Source organism: Andrena cerasifolii, chromosome 2 (genome assembly GCF_050908995.1).
Source record: "Andrena cerasifolii isolate SP2316 chromosome 2, iyAndCera1_principal, whole genome shotgun sequence".
In the NCBI taxonomy this organism is placed as follows: domain Eukaryota; kingdom Metazoa; phylum Arthropoda; class Insecta; order Hymenoptera; family Andrenidae; genus Andrena; species Andrena cerasifolii.
In genome coordinates, this window is record NC_135119.1 from 13,574,576 (window position 1) to 13,595,001 (window position 20,426).

Consider the following 20,426-nt stretch of genomic DNA (forward strand, 5'->3'; position numbering starts at 1 on the left):
AAGGAGTTCTTTATTGTTCACCGTGTCGATATGAAAGTGATACCAATGGATTCCTGGCGTTCTCCCGATTAAAATTATACTAAATTTCATGCAAATCGAACTGCTTTTACATAAGGAATACAAATTCCATAAAATCCGGTGATTCACCACGGGGTTTACCTGGCCATGGGTGCCAGGCGGCATTTCTCTGGCAGGTTTCGCTCCAGAATCACCCTGGACTCTGTAAGTGTGTAAGTTCTCGGATATCTCGTAGTTTTCCCGGTTGCATATTGTGAATATTGAACACTTCAAAAATGCACCAGCTAAAAGTTTTTTATTTCTGCCAGAATTGCGATCCCGCATAATTGGTTAGAAATTTTACTTTTTTCATTTATTATTATAATTTAAAACAAAAAAAAAAACATTTTAATTCTGTAAAGTTAAATGTATGCTACCATCGACTCCGTTGCAACACTTTCCCCACTTCTCATCTTTTACTAATAACCTGGACATTACTTGACATACAGCGAAGCTGTTCTGACTCAATAATGTCAAGTGAGTAAGTAACATTTTCGTGTAAAAGAACTTTTGTCGTAAATGTAATAATTCTTGCGTAATCGTATTCCAAAGCCGAAATGTCACTACCACCCCCGGTCTACCTTACCTATATTGTCCATAATCGGAGATAATTTGTGGCATTTACATTATGACAGGCAATAGGGTGGGCGGAGCAAATTTTTGTGAGTTTAGAATTGGGTGAGAGTACAAATTCAAAGATCAAATTTCGAAAGCCTAAAAACGACAGTACGCAAAAAAAAATGGTAAAATGCCTCCGACATTCCAATTTTTGGAATTTCACATACATGTAGCAAAATCTTAAGTGTAGAACACTCCACACATTTCATACAACTGACACAGGCTCCGACTGGCAATTACGAAATACCTAGTGCGTTTTAAATGCACACGTTAGCTCTTATCAGGGCTCAGACACTTTGTGATAAGGCATAAACATTCAGTTAATTCTCCGTGCTTCTGTTCTTTTTTTCTACAATGTCGGTATCGTGAAGTAAGCGATAAAAACAGAAGGAACCAATCAACAATGTTTGAATTACCGCTACTACTCTCTTGTTTTTCCTCCATTATATCGTTCATCATTGTTATTTATGGGGCAATTATGATTACCGGCTCAAGTCAACTATTTACAGCAACTTCAAGACGATCTACGGAATGGACCGGAAATTTTTTGTGACAAGCATTTTGTCTCGCATGCAAAGTATGTTCGATTAAAAACGAATCCAAAATGGCAAGATTCATGTTAAACTTTTAAATGTTGTTATAGTATATAGTACGTAATATATTAGTTTTTAATAATTAAAGTTGCCATGTGACAAAAATGATCCAAGCAGAATTAACATTTAATTTTAAAGTTACCTATAATTAAATAAATTATATAATTTTGAATTGCAGACTATTACTGTTTACTATAAATAATTCACTCCTTCACAAGCATGATTAAGGGACTACGCTACATAAAAAGCTGTATTTTCTGGTTAAATTATCGAGCCTATGGCAATAACGCATAAAACTCTTGTATTCCTTTCATCAAGATTTATTTTTTAAAAGAACGAAGTCGATGCGATGACCGCATAATTTTAAATGTTCAGAGCCATTTTTTATAAAAATTGGCTGGCCATTCACAGCTAATGATCACCAACATTTTCAGCCTGGTTTCGTTAAATAAATCGCTCGTGGTGATCGCGCCCTCCCCTCGTAAGTAGCCCGTGTATCCGCTAGGCTAGACAATGATTAAAAGACGTACGAGCACAGAAATCTTAATGTCTCCTCATTTGTGTTGCGTCAACGGGCTCGCATTACGTTATCAGCAACGCATTTTAGCGGTAATCAAGCGAAGTCCTAAACTTTCACTAATTTATGACACAATACCAGATAATGCAACAGCAATATTATCTGTCGGAGATAAATAAAACGTTGACGTAATCGCGAAGCCTACTTATCTGGCGGCTGACACCAACAGAAAAGGGAATCGGAATTGCAAAAAAAAAAAACGATAATTACGCCCCGGCGTATAAATTCATACCTATATAAGTGTAATATATGTAGAATGCATTCATAGTATTTACCATGAAATAATAATTACTTTTACTTCATTAACAAATATCGCGATATTATAATTCCTTCCACGAATGTTCGAACTAGGCGCCAATAGAGAGATACCTATGTATTAATCGTATGTAAATCACTAACATTCGTTCTCCGTTAACGATTATTCAGTTAAGAATACCGTTGCCAGCTTACAGCTGTTGTGTAAAGCGCGATAATACCAAAATAATTGAGCTGGTATTGTCAAAGTTTTAAGCTAAATTTAGTTGTTATTATGAATGTTATTGTATCACTTTAGGTATACGTGAAAGAATATAGATTAGCAAATGTTGGTTGTCGACTGGAAAACCGTAGTCTACTCGCAATAGAATCTGCTGTGAAGTTATGTATAAACAAGTGGTTCTTTTTGCAAATTCCTCCATACAATATTTCCGGGTAATTATTATACGTAGAAGAGGGCACACGTCGCCGATTTTTTTTTTCCTCCTTTATTTACCGTCGCATCAACCACTAGATGGGTTATTAGCGACCTAGGGTCTGGGCTACAGTTGGTTGTACAATTTGGTATGTTTCAGATCCCCACCATTTCTTAGAAGCCTGCGGACGAAAGTGAGAGAACCCGACAACGAGCAGGAGGAAACGAAAGAGTCGACACGTAAGGATAATTTTGACGATTTCTTACCCCGTCCCTCCGCCAGTATAAAAATTCGTAAGATTTGATATTGCAACTTCCTCCTTACGTAATATATTTTACATTGAATTTTGCCAGTTCTTAAAATTCTTTTAAAGGTTTGTATAATAATTCATTTAACTAAGTTTCGGGAAATTTAAACAAAAACTACTTTTATGGAACATTAGTGATAGAATTTGTATTAATTGAAAATTATGTTAAAAAATAAATAAATACGTTAAATGCTACCTGACTCCCCCCCCCGTAAGAAAACCTAAATTCACCCCCCCCCCCTCAAGGCCTTACGTAATTTAAGACCGACCCCCTTGCACGCTAGTAGGTATTCGTCAACATTGATGGCAGTGGTAAGAAAATCCAATGAACGCATATTCGAATGGCGTCCCGGTACAGTGGCCTACCGCCTGGAAGCCCAAATACACTTGGCTTGGTCCGATGGCAGCGTCGCGGGAAGGACGCTACGACCTCGCCGCTAGGACGCGGACACTCTTGTACGGTCTTTCCGACACGCTAGTATCCATCACAGAAGCCCTCCGCGTCTTTTGTACAATTTTTGTCAAATATAATTTGAAATTATATTTACACCGTATTCTTCGCACTTTTGCCGCCCTCTTGTAAAATATTTCTTACACGGTCTAGTAAATAATACAACAAATTTTTTTTTATAAATATTTTAAACATTTTGGTTTTTTAATTTTAGAAGAACCGTTTCCTCGGAAAACAGTCAACCAGATTTTTTATAGCTTTAATAAATAGCTCTTATAAATTTGCTTCAAATAAATTTCCCCCCAAAAATGCCTGTAACTTAAATATCCATTATAATATCCCGAAAGTTTCAAAAAGATTCATTAAGTAGTTTGCTTTTAATAAATTTCCAAAGATACTTTTAATTTTCGGGAAATTACCCTGTTGCCCCCCCCCCCTTAATCGTGTATTCGTAACAAAAAATAGACCGAATCGCTTCGTGTTTAGACTCATTTTCATCGGCAGAATCTCACCAACCCATCGGTAGTACCGTCATCAAGCTATAATGGGAAATATGAAAATTTTCATATTCGATAGTGGATGACTCCAGTCGCACACGTGGCTTAATGCTCTTGCATGCCTCGCCGTCCACCGAGAGCTGCCGCTGGTGCATTATTTCACTCTACTCTGCGTTTATCTCTTCGCTCTCCTTGTCAAACGGTTTGAGCGAGGACCTTGACAAAGATGATTCTATTAGGTGCTAACTACGTGCCCTGCATTGGAGCATCGAAAATCTACGGTGCGGAATATTTCTCCGTAATCCGGGAGCACCGAACAAGTATTTGAAAAATGACAACGACAGTGATGTCTTTCATTTCTACACCTTTAATTCGCCAAACACAACTCACTGTGCGACCACAGAGGCAATCTTTTCCACGGGTTTCTAACACAATAAGAGAAATAATGATCTGCAGTTTGTATGAAAATAATTGTGTATCTTCTTTGAGCGATACCACCATCGATCTTTACGAGTTCAAATATATCAACAGAATTAATGTAAAACAATAGGTAGCCAAATCGATTCGACATTACGAATCTTCGACGTAAACTTTCTCGAAACCAAAGCCACGTACGAACAAAATTTGATCTCACTTTTACATGCAGAAGTACATTCGGCGAGCTCAGTTATCTTTAGGCACGGTAATTGACCTTGCTGCAGATGTGAAAGATCTCCTTATCATTCAACAAAATATTGTGTCATTATTTTGAATTTAACGAACCGGTTGCTGTATTTGTGTTTCGCATAAAAAGCACATACATAATCGTGCCATTAAAACGTTTCCTTGAAACGTTTCCATATTTCACGAAAGTGCGGTGTGGTCTTTCGAATACCCTTACATCATTGCCAGAAACTGAGGCGCGCGGCGCTAATGATTTATAGATTTATACACTCGCGAAAATCATCCGCAAATAATGCTAATCGTGAATTTGCCGTCTCATACTTCGTCTATAATTCTTCTACAAGTGTTTTGCACTGCACAGTTACGAGAACACTGTTTATTACGTCACAAGGAAATACGAATTCCTTGACATTCGTTCCTGAAGTGGGTACGATCGTTTGAATATCATGGCTGTGTTTGAACTGTGTTACTATTACGATCATTGGTGTAGCAGATATGGTAATGAAAAAATTATTTGCCTTCGAGATACAGCTATCTCCGCAACGTATGTTAAACGTTAACTATACAGAAATTCAAGGATGCACATATCCACAGTGCTGGCGTGCAGCACAGCATAATTTGACTTGCAGCAAAAGTTTCGAGAACTATCGTGACAAGCAAGCTGTTTAATAGCGTTCATCGACGTCTAATAAGTTCAACTATCGACATAGAAGTCCTTGTAATTAGTTTTCAGTGACTGTCCAAACAAACAAACTAACAGTTTGTAAATTATTCGCGAGTTATTCAATGTTGAGATAAGCCGACTTTAGACGGACAGCTTTCTCACAGTTTTGGGGCGCACGCCCCAAAACTGTACATGCAAAGTCTCCGATGCGATAAAGGGTGACCACGCGTTCACAGCGCGCGCGTCTGGAGTGCAGATCTTCACACGTTCAGATGCGATTGATGTGCCACGCGCTACGCGCCAGATTGCGCTTTATAGGTGCAGCAGTGACAATGTGGTCCAAAGACGGTATGGAACCATTTATCGCAATTGACAGAAGCTTCCTCTGCCTGTGGAAACTAAAACCGTGGCGATCTCTGTCTTCGCTTCATCTCTTGACCCATATTCTTGTTATAAGTTGTTGCTCTGCTGCTTCTTCGCTTTTTTTATCAAAGACATTTTGCTTGAAGCACGATGTCAGTGACGCAGTTGGCGTAGCCACATGCCGCGCTCCACGCGAAGTCTTGCAAATTTGGAGCGGACGCTCCAAACCTGCGGATTTGGCGCTCGCGTTTGGAGCGTTGCGCTTTGAACATCACGCTCCAGGAACGCGCGTTCCAGCGCGGCACGCCGGAAGGTTTGGGGCGATCGTGTAAAGCCGGCTATACACTGCATTGTTTTAACACTTTCAACCGATTTCTGTGGCTACATGACCTTCCTCAATTTATGTTACACGGGTTCTTTATAAACTCCGTAATGGCAATCCTTAAGTGTAAAATATTTGAAATGGAAATAAAATGTCTGATTCAATTACACAAATAAAAATATATATATAAGAAAAAATTATTTAAAACGCACTAAAAACTAAAATGTGATTTTTTTCCTTGTACTACAATTTCGACGGTGATATACTACGAACGCCTGCAAAGTTTTAGTTGTACTATTCGCACGTGCATACGTGACGGATCATTTCTCGATGAATTGTGTATTTTCGGTAATCGCGATGCGACTATATAGTGTCTCGAACGCAGCGGCTTTTTGTCGTTTTCGTAAAGACCTCGAGTGGCTGATTTCAAGTCGTTTGGATGTGCTTATGGGTTATATTTATTGATGACTGGGTAATTTTTTCATCCCCTCGAGGGATGAAAAGTTAATTTTTTTTTTAAATATTGTATTGTCAAAAACTAGGCACGCCTGCAAAATTTCAAGACAATTGGATAGTTGAAAGTGGGTTAAATTTGAGTTTCCAGATTTGAACCATACAAACATACAAACAAACAGAGGATCGAAGCTGAATAAAATCGTTTAAGAATGAAATATTTTGTTATGGCGACGATACAACACGAATTCGAATAAATTTATTTTATAAACCATTTTCAAGCGATACACTAATGCAAAGATTGGTTTCTATAATAAAAAAATATACCAAGGTTATTGTTCCAGCCTTCTTTTACAAAATATACCTACATTTATAATAGATAGATTGATAGCAGAACATGATTGAAAAGTTGCAGATTACCTACCATATAGCATTCCACCTAAGAGTAGACCTACGACTCTACCGATTTGCGACCGATCTGTGCAGCTCCCACGGATCTCACACACCCGATTGGTCGTAGCACTTTCGCGATTGGTCGTAGCACTTTCTCCGCCGGTTTCCAACCAATCAGCAGTATATCTCTGCGCGGAACGAGTCCGCTCTAAAGTGGAACGCAGTACACATACCCTCTGTACTTTCTAAACAACCCAAGGACAATAATTAAATTCTCCCCCGGAGGTATTCCTTGTAGAACGAGAACTATATAAGTCCCTTGTTTTCTTTCCTCCCTCTCCTTCGGGTCCCAAACCGTCCCTCTATTTTTGTTTTTCCTGTTAAACAGGATGGCCGTTCCAAAGCCTATCGCTTTATATTTCCCAACGAGAACTATATAAGTCCCTTATTTTTTTCCCCCCTCTCCATCGGGTCCCAGCAGCAGCGGCGCACCGGAAGAAAGGTGGGGTCCCGGTCACCCATCTTTCCCCAATACCCGCCCCGTGATGCTTAACTTCGGTGATCTAACGAGAACCGGCGTTTCCATCACGGCTACGGCCGCTGGTGTGCGACTGTTTGAATACACTATAAATGAGCACGAATTTTGTCGAAATGAGGGGCGAACGACCATTTGTTCGTTTGGTCTAAACGCACCTTCAGACGGATAGGTTCAGTATTAAAGCTTAACATTCCTTCCAAAATTGCTTCAAACGTTTCAACACAGAAAAGTGTACAAATTTTACAAATGAACCATTCAAAAGATGGCACTCTTTTTATAACTAATAGAATGATTTGGTTCTCTATTTTTATGTATTTCCACATAACCAACGTGATACGTATTAACGCATCTATACACAAGTTCAGATCTCATTCTGTCAAACTGACGGACAAGGAATGAACGAAATCGGGGAAGAAACAACTTCAGAAGTTTTGTTTATATGACACAATACGTTCTGTAACTGGATAGGGGAATGAAATGCTCTCGCTTTATAACGCGAGCAAATCTTTGTCCCCATTAACTCCAAGCAGGGTATACGGTATAATTGAAAGAAGCAATTAATTCCCGTTTGCTGAAAAAGAATTCAATTTCAACCGCGTCCACGAGAGATAAGTTCGATAGCGGCTGGCCGTATGACCGATTTAAATCCGCAGAAGGCTAATTAATGGCCGACGAATAGTAGATCACTGGATACCATCCGTTTGCATCGAACGCGACAAAGCAACGAATATGAGATCGTTTCTTTCTAAACGCGGAGAACGCATAATCCTCGTTATCACGACTATTTCTGTTCGCGGGTGGAGGTTCGCGCTCAGACTCTTCAGGGTTCGCGCGATTGTAAATGAAGAACAGGCATGCAGTGTTCTCCGCGACAGTAACTGACTAACACACACTCATAGATACGCGACACATCAAGCCCAGTCGGTCAACGAGGAAAATGCTGACGTGAAAATCGGTCACAGTAATCGAGCAACGACGGAAAGGGAATAGCTTTTCGGAAACCGAAGAAAAATTGTAGGGATGCCAGGAACAGTGCACTACGAACCGAGACAAATGAACGTTCGATCGTACGTTCCTCTTAATTAAGGCATTAAAGGTCCTCCGGATTAACCGACACATTTTCACGCATAGCTACAGTCTATTAGCGAAAGACATCCTCCTAACGCGCGTAACCGAATTCTCGTTACTTTCCCCGTGTGGCATTTCCGTAGAGTACCTACTTATCGTTGCCCGCGAACGAAGGGAACCAGCAAAATGAGCAAAAGTAAGTAGAATTTTCCTGCTCGTAATGACGTGATGCGCGTGTGGATAATTGCAGACAGGAGTGAAAAGTGCGACTGAACAACTCGAACGATGAATCTGATTGACTGAAACTTCAATTACATAAATTTATGCATATTCACGCTCTTTTTTTTTTTAATGGATGGAATTCGAATTTTATTCTATACCAGATATAACGCTTAGTCTCTTTTTGCCGGATCATGCAACCACAAGAAACCATGTGATACTGAAATTTTAGGTACTGTATCCACAGCATCGTGTTAAAGATTCATCGAAATGATAAGAGGTGTTATTATAAATTAGGAGATGAATTATTATTTACGTTCATCCCCCTATTTATAGTACAACAAAATAAATTTATATTAAAGTTTATAGTCTGATCCGGTTACATGTTATTGTTACGTAAGTCCCTTTTATACATTTCTCTTATATTTCTCTGCTGCGAACGTTCCCCTTCACATTATTCTCTTATACACATTCTATATCTTCATACATTTAAAACGTAGTATTGCGCAAGCTGCTTTTAGTTTAACTCAGTCAATGGAATCATTGACCCTTAACAGTAATTGCATATCTGCTACCTTGAAATAAATCCGTATTAATATCTCAAACTTCTCGTTCTTATTCGGATTCATTTTACTCTAATTCGTTTCTATTTCATCCCCGATTAATTTCATGGGAACAAATTCTAAAGATATTTACTTGAACCATTTCTGGAGTTAACTAACATTTGGGATTAAATAGTTACGTTTATTATAGCAACGTTCTTTTAAAATTGTAAAACACGTTTGTGGACATTTTGTGCTGAATGCGCTTGCATAATAATGTACTAGGGTTTATTTTCTTTTGCATTCCACTATTCCCAAAAAAACAGTTAAACCGGTTTTCGAATTTTCACCAAAAAATATAATTAAAATAGTAAATAAATACGTGCACCGATTTTAAAAAATTTCAGTTTACTTAATATTATGGAATTACAAAAATATAACAAAAAAATATACCCCATGTATGAAGAACCAAATAAAAAAAATTATAACTAAAATCCGTACAAAATATAATCTTTTAAATGGTGGTACTCAATTATAAATCTTTATTCCATTTAGTATTTTTTTCTGAAAATATGAACTCATGAAGAGTAGTTTTACAGTGAACTGTCACCTATTACAATATACTTGTGTCCGATTTCAAGTCAACGTAACGCTTTTAATTAAATAATTAATTCATTTCTGCATATTAATTCTAGTATATAAAACCGGTTTTCGAATTTTGCAAATTTATAAATAAAAACCGGTTTTTAAAACCGACAAACCCTATAATGTAGTTTCCCAAACTACGACATTTCATTCGACAAATAGTTAATCAAATAATACAGATCTAGTAGATTAAAAAGTGAATTCAATTTAAATGTTATAGACTAAACTTATACGATTATATGACAATGTAATTCAAGTTTATATTCCACATACATATGAAAAGTGCGCTCTAAGTGGTGACAAAGCTGAAAAAGAGGGGACAATCGAATTTGAGCCTGAATATATAAAAGATAATCATAAGTTTTGCACGTGACACTATACTACAACATATAAATCAAACTCATGTTCCGAACCGAATATCTTACCTCGGAATATTATGATCCCTTGTAAAAGCACGTAACATAAAAGATCCACGCAACTGATTACAATTTAATTTTCATACAAAAGCAAAAAAGGGGTAGAAAAATTTCCCTTCGTGTTCGTGTGCTTACCGAAATCGCAAAGTAATTTTTCTAGGAAACCAGGTTTCTACCGAAAAATTTCTACACTTTCAACTCGTCTTCACACGAAGTAAGTTCTACAGGAAAAATGCACAGATACGACATAGGTTCGGTACTTAACTTTTCGTTATCATGGTTTTTGAATATTTCAATGTGAATAAACTTCGGCCGTTAGAAAAAAACATTTCACATCGTTATTTGAATAATATGTAGGTACCTACCGAACACGAAATAACAAAGTATTAAGTTTTACTTAGTAAAAAAAAATAAAATATAGGCGTAATAATATTTTAATACAAAATAATTTAATATGGTTCTTGAGTTTCTTATCGCATCATTCTTTCTCTACTGTACGAGTATATGATTTTACGAAATAATTTAGTTTGTTCAAAATATGCTCGAAAACAAGATTCGCACCGTATCTTCTAATTCGAAACTGCGTGATTAAGTTATTAAAGGGTAATCACCGTATCAGGAACGACGCATTTCATAACAATGTTTACTTCTACATATAGATATTATAATTCTACTGCATACAGAAGCGCGCGCACGCATAACGCATGCATGTATACACATTACACCGTAATTTCAGGCGTGTACATAATTATATACTAGTCAACGCAAGTGTCATACTGAATCCTTCTGGATAATGTTAATATACACACATTATTATGACCTAACTAGAATACACCGGTAGTAACACTTTGACTTTGGAATACGATTACGCAAGAACTAATACAGTTACAACAAAAGTTCTTGTACGAAAGTGTTACTTACTTACCTGAAATTATTGAATCACAACAGTTTCGCTGTATGTCAAGTAATAACCAGGTTATTAGTAAGAAATGAGAAGCGGAGAAAGTTTTCAACGGAGTCGATAGTAGCATACATTTAACGTTACAAAATTAAAATGTTTATTGATTTAAATAATAATAAATGAAGAAAAGTAAAATTTACAATTGTGGCAACAATATACCTACATCGTTTTTACATTGCACATTAGGGCGGAGCGAAATATTTAAATTTGAATTTTCAGTTGGCCTGGGTGCGGGATAGTTGTCTTTTGATTAACCAAACACAACTGTAAAAAATTTTGGAAAAATATTCATGTCTGCAGGTTTCTTTTTTCTCATAAAAATGATCATATAATCATATAATCATATAATCATATAATCATATAATCATATAATCATATAATCATATAATCATATAATCATATAATCATATAATCATATAATCATATAATCATATAATCATATAATCATATAATCATATAATCATATAATCATATAATCATATAATCATATAATCATATAATCATATAATCATATAATCATATAATCATATAATCATATAATCATATAATCATATAATCATATAATCATATAATCATATAATCATATAATCATATAATCATATAATCATATAATCATATTATCATATTATCATATTATCATATAATCATATTATCATTTTTAGGAGAAGAAGGAACCCGCAGACATGAATATTTTTCTAAAAAAAATTTGCAGTTGCAGTTCCCATAGTAAATAAAGAAATAAAACCCAAAGATCAAAGAATTTATGGATCGTCAAGCATAAGCAAAATTTGCTTTTAAATTCGACTTTTGTTAAAGAGAAAGAATTCATATCATGCCGAAGCGTGCTTTGGTGCCTCGTTTTCTGTGGTTTCGCCATCAACTACATGCTGAGGATCAACTTGAATCTAACGATAGTGGCAATGGTGATGCCTCGTCCAAAGTCAGCTGCAACATCTCAATGCAATATCACAATTCCCCCGACGTTCTACAATAAAACGTACGATAGTAACAGCACTGTTGCAGTGACACCTACTTCAGCAGGCATCGCAGAAAATGTTACGGTATGTATACTCTTGCTTCGCGCAAATTAAGTATTAGGTAAAGCTACATTTCTAATTACTTCTCGAAGCAGCTGCTAATCGTTGGCACTATTTGACTCTCTATGATAATCATATTTATGACTCGAAGAGTGGACGGTGTTTACGTTCCTCCTACTCATGTAACTACGCCATAAATTCATTAATTTGTAACAAAGGAAGCCTCAAGCAACCTTGAATATAGATATCCACATTTTCATCGACGTAACCTTTCAGTTTCCTCGTACACAGGGTGTCCGCGGGAGGACTGAACAGCTGGATATCTCCTAATGTATTGGAGATAAAAAACTAAAAAAAATATGGCGTTGCATGGTTCGAGGGGGCCAATTTATTAGCGCAGACGAATTTTTTTTCGATTATTATTTTAAAAGATACGATGGTCAAGTACGGTTTTTTAAATGGAACTATTTTTTTCTGAAGAGATGACTTGATAGTGCGTTCCAAGACAAATTCAATAAGCATTAATGTATGCACTTGCTTTCCACTGGTTTTTTAAATATTCCGCTTGCAAATTTACTGATTTCCACTGGAAGAAAACCCGCTGAAATAGCAAGGACCTGGGACGGTTTGGCTGGCCCCACGGGTGGCCTTGCCTGTTGAAACAGATACCTACCTGCCAAAGGTCTGGGTTAGGAAATGGCAGGCCCAAAGGCTGGACAATTCTTTTCCGTCAGAAATACCACTTACTAATGTTAATGTTTCAAAACGTCATAACATTTACTCAATTCCCTCATTCAGACTCAATTTTCAACTTCAACAGTCTTTTCTTTCGCACTTGCTTCTACGCTCGGATGGCCGGTTCTTTTGACAGGGATGCAAGTTCGATTGGTTAGGTGGAAATTCTCGAGAAAGAATTCTTGAGAAGGAACACTACGCGTAAGTGTCCGGAATAACCCGGGCCGAGGGATGCCATGGGCAAGGGGAACGTTTTTCGACTCGAGTGTTGTGTTCGTCAAGGGCTGCCGGGCTGTACTGGTGCGTGTCAACGACACGCGACGCCTTAATTCCCTAAATGAAAATAAAAATAATTAATATAAATAAAAGAATTTATAAAATGAAAAATTACTCGTTATTCACGAATAACTTCATTTTATTCGTAATTCTTATTCGATGATTATTCGAATAAAATTTGATTTGTTCTCTCGTTTTTATTTACTTTCAGTATTCCGACCGGTTCGCTTGGAACGAGTACCACCAGAGTCTAGCATTGGGAGCATATTATTGGTTACACTGGGTGTCGCAGCTTCCCGGAGGACTTTTGGCAAGACGATACGGGACCAAGCTTGTTTATGGCACAGGAAATTTCTTAACAGCGCTCCTTGGTTTCCTCATTCCATTTATGACACGCTATCATCTCAACGCTCTCATTTTCCTGCGAGTCCTTCAGGGCATAGCCGCAGTGAGTAAACGCAACTATTGTAGAAATGGATCGAACGTTAATTTACTCTCTGCCCGATGACAATTTAATCCACGATTCAATAAGGAGGATTCGAACGAAACGTTATGTGGGCTCAGGAACCCCCATAAGAGGGAGCCCGGAATAAGAGACCTCGGGGAGTCAGCTCTGGCGACGCTGGTAAGGCGACTGGGCAGTAGCGCATCGGATCCGAAGATCGTGGATTTTGCTTCGAAACTTTCGAGTCCCATCGTCCGAGGCCCTCTTTTTCCGTGGCTCCCAAACATATAGGATTTACGAAACCTATTCCTACAGTTATGATGATAATTAATTAAAATTCATTCACTCGCGTTGCATAAATTATTGCGCGTACGATCGTACGAGAGATCTCTGCCGTCAGGAAAAACTTAGTCTTACCGAGTAAGCCAAGCGAGGCTGAAATACTTCAGCTTAATAACTTTTAATGTAATTAATGATTATCATCGTAATTAAAAGAAGATTTATAGGAATTAATGTGTGCTTAGGGCGTTGTGTGGCCTTCGATGCACGATATGACAGCCAAATGGATACCTCCAAACGAGAGAAGCAGATTTGTCAGTTCCTACTTGGGTAAGGCCTAATAATAATACTTTACTCATAATTAAAAGGAAATGTGACTGTTAAGATCGTAAAATAATAAGAAAATTCCCTTGAAAATTCTAAATAATAAGGGAAATAACTGGTTGAGAAAAAAAGGAATATGGGTACCTATGAATTGTACGCACTCGGCGTAAAAATTAAAGGTGGGTGTATTCTAATGCCCATTTCATTGAAAATGCAATAAAAGTGGTGAAAAAATCACGCACCAACTTTTAAGAGGTCGTTGTAAAGGGGAAACATCGATTTCCAAATTCATGGCGATATGAATCGCGAAATTTTATTTTTTAAACTAATTGTAAATGGAATCGTTTCATTTTGTAAAATATTCAAGGAAAAAACATCTTGAAGGAGGTTAAAATGACACCAGGCGGATTATTGAACGATTTTACTTCGCGTAGTTATCAGTTCTAAAATTCATGATTTCTCAGCGAAAATTTCTCGATCCTTTAATTTTGACGCTAAGTGTATGTTATGAAAATGCAGTAAATCAAGTTGATATATAATTTTGGCTTCCAAACGTATACATATTATTAAAAAAAAACAACTGTCTATACGGGCCAAATTTTCTGCTTTTCTTTCATTCCTTTTAACGTTCCCCTAATTAGAAACATTTTGTATCGTATTTATTTAACGCAGAGAACGGTTACTTGAGTTTCTTTCGGGTGTAGTTTTATACAAAACAGCTTGTAGCAATTTACTTGGACCACCCAGTATATTTTTATTGCTGCGTTTAAACCGTCAGAATAAGCATTGAGCAAAATTGAAAGTGAATTTGATTATCCTGTGTACGTATAAATCGACGCGCGTTACGAAAAGTAGCGCGGTTTCATTTTTTCTACATGCAGTTGTCCGTAAGATAATAAATGAAACATGCTACTCTTCGTAACGCGCGTCGAAATCAAAAATTGATCGACGTTAAGACAGACTGACAAGCTCGCCATTTTCAGGTAGTTCTGTGGGCGCCGCTATAACTTACCCACTTTGTGCAGCTGTTAGCAGCACGTTTGGTTGGGGTGCAGCTTTCTATGTAACATCTTCACTTGGTGTGATTTGGTAATAAATTTTATATAATTGAAAACAAGATTTTTTTTATATATCCAATATTTTAGCTTCGACACTTTCAAAGTCTGCCACGGGGGCGTCCGTAAATTACGGAAGGGTAATTTTGGCGATTTCTTACCCCCTCCCTCCCCCAGTATAAGAATTCGTAGCATTTGATATTGCAACCCCTTCTTTTCGTAATATTTTTTACATCGATTTTTTTCAGTTATTACATTTTTTTAAAGGTTTATATAATTCATTGAACTCGGTTTCGGGAAATTTGAACTAATTTGTATTTTTTGAAAATTAGGCTAAAAAAATATTACGTAAAACGCTACCTGACCGCCCCCTCCCCCCGTGTAAGAAAATATAAGAAATTCGCGACCCCTCCCCCCAAAGTTTTACGTAATTTAAGGACGACCCTCATCGATGTTCACTTCTTCCTTTGAATGGCATTCTTAATATGTTTTTAATGTTTATTATTCAAGAAACACGCTACCTAGTAGATTAACAAGGAAATATATGAATATAATACACATAACGCCGTAAAAAATTACGATCCGTTTAAATAATACAATAGAGCAGTCTGGTTTCACTTAATTTTTTTACAAAAAGTGACTTACAAGGGAAGACCCCGAACCCGGAAATTCAAAAAAATCTGAAACTTTGTGAATATGTAGGGGATTTCCTCCTGACCACAACGCAATTTTTTCTTGCTGCCCAAATTCATTCTAAGGGGGTGAAATTAACCCCTGAAAATACCGTTATTTTCCGATTTTATTTTGTAACTCGCAAAATGTAAGAGATAGAAAAAAAGTTTCAAAACAGAAGTTACTTCTTTTAATTAAGACTATCGTTTGGCAACTTGCAGTGCTTACAGTAACAAAAATTGCGTTGTAATTAGGAGGAAATCCCCTACATATTTACGAAGTTTCAGAATTTTTTGAATTTCCGGGTAAGGATCTTTCCTTGTTAGAAATATTTTAATGTTACAATAAACCGTGCACTACATATAGATAAATAAAACTAAACTCCAGCATTTCTGGAAAATGACGAATGTCAGGGAATAATATTGTTAACGGTTGTTTATCGAAGTAAAGCAATCTACATTATATTGTAAAAATATATTCTGACCGTAATAAGCACAATATTTTTTCCATAATTTCAATGGAAGTCCTTCATTCCGTCGACGTGTTGTCGTGCTACAAATTATAATAAAATTAGAATGCGATACTACTAAGTCTAATGATTTGTATTTATGATACAGATAGCATATCTAAACCACAGGTACACTTTTCCTATGTGCTCTTTACGCATAAGTATATTTTTTACTACATAAACTTTCATGTATTTGTCAAGAGGTATTCCCAATTGATATTAGTAGCTATTAATATAACAATATCATTAACTTCCTACCAAAATGTTAATACCAGAACTTGACCAAAAATCTGTAAATATTGCAATCTAATATCGAAGTAAAATTATAAAATTTTCGTATAAGAATCAAATTTCCCAGAATATAAAACCTGCAAACTACTTCAGGGGGTCATTTTTGTAATCACGCCGAAAAATTCATCAACATTCAGGTTTTTTTTTCTCAGTGAATAAAATGAATAACAATTTCAATTTTTTTTCATTTATTAATCTAGTTATAATATATACGGAACAATTTTTTAAATACGTGTTTGATAAATTGGTTGTTAAGGGTTCATTCCTGTAATCACGCCGAAAAATTTATCAAACAGCTCCACATATATTACGATCGTATTTAGTATATTGAATAAAAATTCCAATTATTACACTATCTAAACATCTACAATCTGTATGAAGATCTGACGCAAGTAATTATTTCGAAGGTACTGCCTCTGGTTATGCCTCATACATGACTCTCCTCAGCAACATCCTCGTATATCGAATGAAGAAAAGAAATATATCTTGGACAATCTTGCCGAGTCGGATGATAATGAAGGAGCTAAAATACCTTGGAAATCTATACTAACATCAGGCCCAGTTTGGGTCACAATCGTTGCGCAATGGAGCTCAGCGTGGGGTTTCCTCACATTGATGACTCAAGCACCAAGTTACTTCAATTTCATTCACGGATGGAACATTAACGCGGTAATAATACATTTTGTGAAATTCATGACAGAACCTATAGGCAGTATGAAGTGTTCCTTGGTTCGCTATGCATAACTAAGGTCGTGTTCAGACATATTGGCCGGTGAGTTTCGCGAGGGGTATTCTCCCACCACACCGCTTGCCTGCCTTGGTGCTCCTTCTCTCTAGGTTCTCAGTCTCTCTCGGGCTAGGCCTGCTCGTCACGCGGTGGGGATTCGGTGCCCGTGAGGTATATACGTATGCACGCAGCGACGCATCCCCACCACTTTCTCGTTTCTTTCTTGCTCTCGTTGCATCTCGCTCTCGCCTTCGCGGAACAAGAGCGAGTCAGAAGTGGTGGGGATAGCGCCAAGCTCCTAACGTGTAGGCCAAACCGAGTTCTTAACGTAGAAGTACATACATCAGAATAGGTGTGCGTTAGGTCCGGAAAAATTCAGGAGCTTTATTGGTCAGAACATTGATTCTTGCTCGATAGCTTCAACACGTATTGAGCTACGTAATAGCTTCGTAAATTTCACCAAGTCTTAAGACACCAAAATATAATGTTGCAATTACGTATTAACATTTCAAACTCAGCGACAAACTTAACCATAAAAAAATATAAAAGAGGCAATGCCTCTTATCAATGATATGTCACTTTCATTAACCAATCACCGATCGTCCGTCACCGCATGCGCAGTATTATGCACCCCCTTTACTCATACGAGCTTAGGCCCCTCAGCTTTTTGCTCCGTCCATTTAATTCTTAGGTCCATGCTCAGCCGGCTATCAAAAACACACCTTTCATGCAGGTGTTGAAAATAGTATTGTGCGTGACAAGGGAGAGAAAAAAATACTTCCCGAGCGCAGCGAGGGTAGCAAACTTAACGCTCGTCAAAATCGCTTTTTTCTCACCCTTGTCACGCAATGTACTATTTATTTTTTTTTTTTGCCGAATTTCATGGAGTGAAGAGTTCGCCGTGATTAAATTTCTTGTTTTTGCCCTTCGATTACTTTCCACTACCGCTTACCTTCACATTCAATCGCAACGACTTGCTACTCCGATTTCTTGTCCGCAGACTGGCATCCTTTCCGGGCTTCCACATGTACTGAGAATGATTTTCTCGTATTACTTCTCGGTAATAAGCGACTGGCTCATACGGACCAAGAAGATGACCCTGACGAACGTCAGGAAATTGGCTACGTTCGTGTGCACGGGGGTGCAGGGCGTGTTCATCTTGGGCTTAGGGTATAGCGGGTGTCATCCGATTCTCGCGGTGATCTTCATGATGGCGGGAACTGCCGTGAACGGTGCATGCTCTGCCTCGACATTAGCAAACTTCGTAGACCTCAGCCCGAATTATGCCAGCGTTCTCCTTGGCTTCTGCGGGATGATAGTGATATGGAGCGGTTTTATTTCGCCGGCGGTTGTCGGTGTTCTAACAAACAATAACGTAAGTAACAGACACGCGTTCAACTCCTTTACTGATTTCACTCTTACTTAATAACGAAGGTGTGGTACGTAATCCGCGATTCGTAACAATATTCATGGGAAAAAATTCTTCTTGTGCAGCAAACTGTATCACAGTGGCGTTTAGTTTTCATGATAGCCGCTGCTAATTCGATCGCGGGCGGCATCATATACACGTTCCTTGGAACGTCAAAAGAACAATCGTGGAAAAAGTTTGAAAAACCAAGCAAACAGAATGGGCACGAAATGCAGAAGTTAACAGCGCCACCGGTCATAAAGTCTGCGGAGGGAGATGAAAGGATAGACGTGGCGGAGAAGAATGGAATGATCGAAGGGAAATAGAAGGAAGAATCATACGGTGCAGAGCATGCCATGAAATTGTTCGTAAAATAGCATAAAATATAATCCACAATATTTACTTCAGGATCTTTTACATTCTTTTCTCATTATTTCCAGCTGCAGAAGCTTAAGAAGACGAGTCTCTCTTGAAGGGAAAAGAGGGACAAGTATAAAAATGAAATAGAAATATTTTCGTTAAAATTGATAAGTTAAAGTGAAACGTTAAAATGTGTAAACGGTATTTATACCTGCCAGTGATTCCCAATCGGTGGGTCGTGAAGTGTTTTTTTTTGGAGGTCGCCACGTTTTTTTTTTTAATATCATTAAGTTAGAATTCTATTCTGAAATACCTCTTTTTAATATGTTTTCTTTACCTTATTAAATTTGAATATTACAATAAGTGATCACGACTTTTTTGGATTCCGTTTTTATATTTTTCAGTTGTTCGTAAACTAATTTACGTTTTTAAAAATTCTCGAAATTCTCGGGATAAATTATAACTTGATAGGGTGTTAAGGACCCACTTACTGACACCTAACCAATTACTGTCACCTTAAGCTATTTTACTTAAAATAACGAATAAATAAACTATAGTATATAATCTATAGTATAGATTATAGGTGGAATTACATAATTCTTTTTGTGTATGACTTTGCAACGTTTATTTGTTCGTTATTTTAAGTAAAATAGCTTAAGGTGACAGTAATTGGTTAGGTGTCAGTAATTGGTTCCTTTACCCTATATTGAATCCCGGGAGTCTTAGAATCCAAAAAACAGCCGGGATCCCGGGATGGAATTCCCTACGTATGACGCTCCAGCGTGACCGTCCGCCGTGACGCAAGACAATTGTGATCGATCCTACATAATAACATGTTGCACGTTAAAACGTCGTCGAGCGATATCGCCACCACTGGCAACCACAACTTAAGCCAAAACATACAAAATCGTTGTATAAAATAAAAATCTAAAAACTCTGTACCATTTTTCAACTTGAGGTTTCGGTTTTGAAAGTATAAGCAAGTTTGAGTTCAAGAGTCTGATTTGAGGCACGTGTGATGTAAATATCACGTGACCAGACGAAATCCCAAATATAATTTCGAAATCCAGAATACTTTTAGAAAATTGCGGGAAACGCGAGAGAGAGAGTGTGTCGAGATACAGTAGATACCAATTTCGCCTTGTATATTTGTTCTTCTTGTCATGAGTAGGACTAAACACTGTGGTAGACACTGTCCAGATGGTTCCTAATTATATCTATGTGAAAACAGGGCAGGTTACAGAAAACAAAAGCATTTACTAATAAAACGAAACCCATGACATTTTGCACC

The 20,426-nt window shown here is 37.3% G+C and overlaps 1 protein-coding gene across 1 annotated transcript; it reads left to right on the top strand.

Moving 5' to 3' along the window:
* The first annotated feature begins 7,871 nt into the window (after nt 1-7,871).
* LOC143378690 (sialin-like) lies at nt 7,872-19,498 on the top strand. The gene is made up of 9 exons (XM_076830601.1): nt 7,872-8,431; nt 11,835-12,079; nt 13,278-13,514; nt 14,036-14,120; nt 15,098-15,203; nt 17,048-17,309; nt 18,368-18,742; nt 18,862-19,139; nt 19,216-19,498. Exons 1-8 carry the CDS (start codon nt 8,422-8,424, stop codon nt 19,099-19,101), a joined length of 1,560 nt encoding a protein of 519 aa, XP_076686716.1. The 5' UTR covers nt 7,872-8,421; the 3' UTR covers nt 19,102-19,139; nt 19,216-19,498.
* The last annotated feature ends 928 nt before the right edge of the window (nt 19,499-20,426 follow it).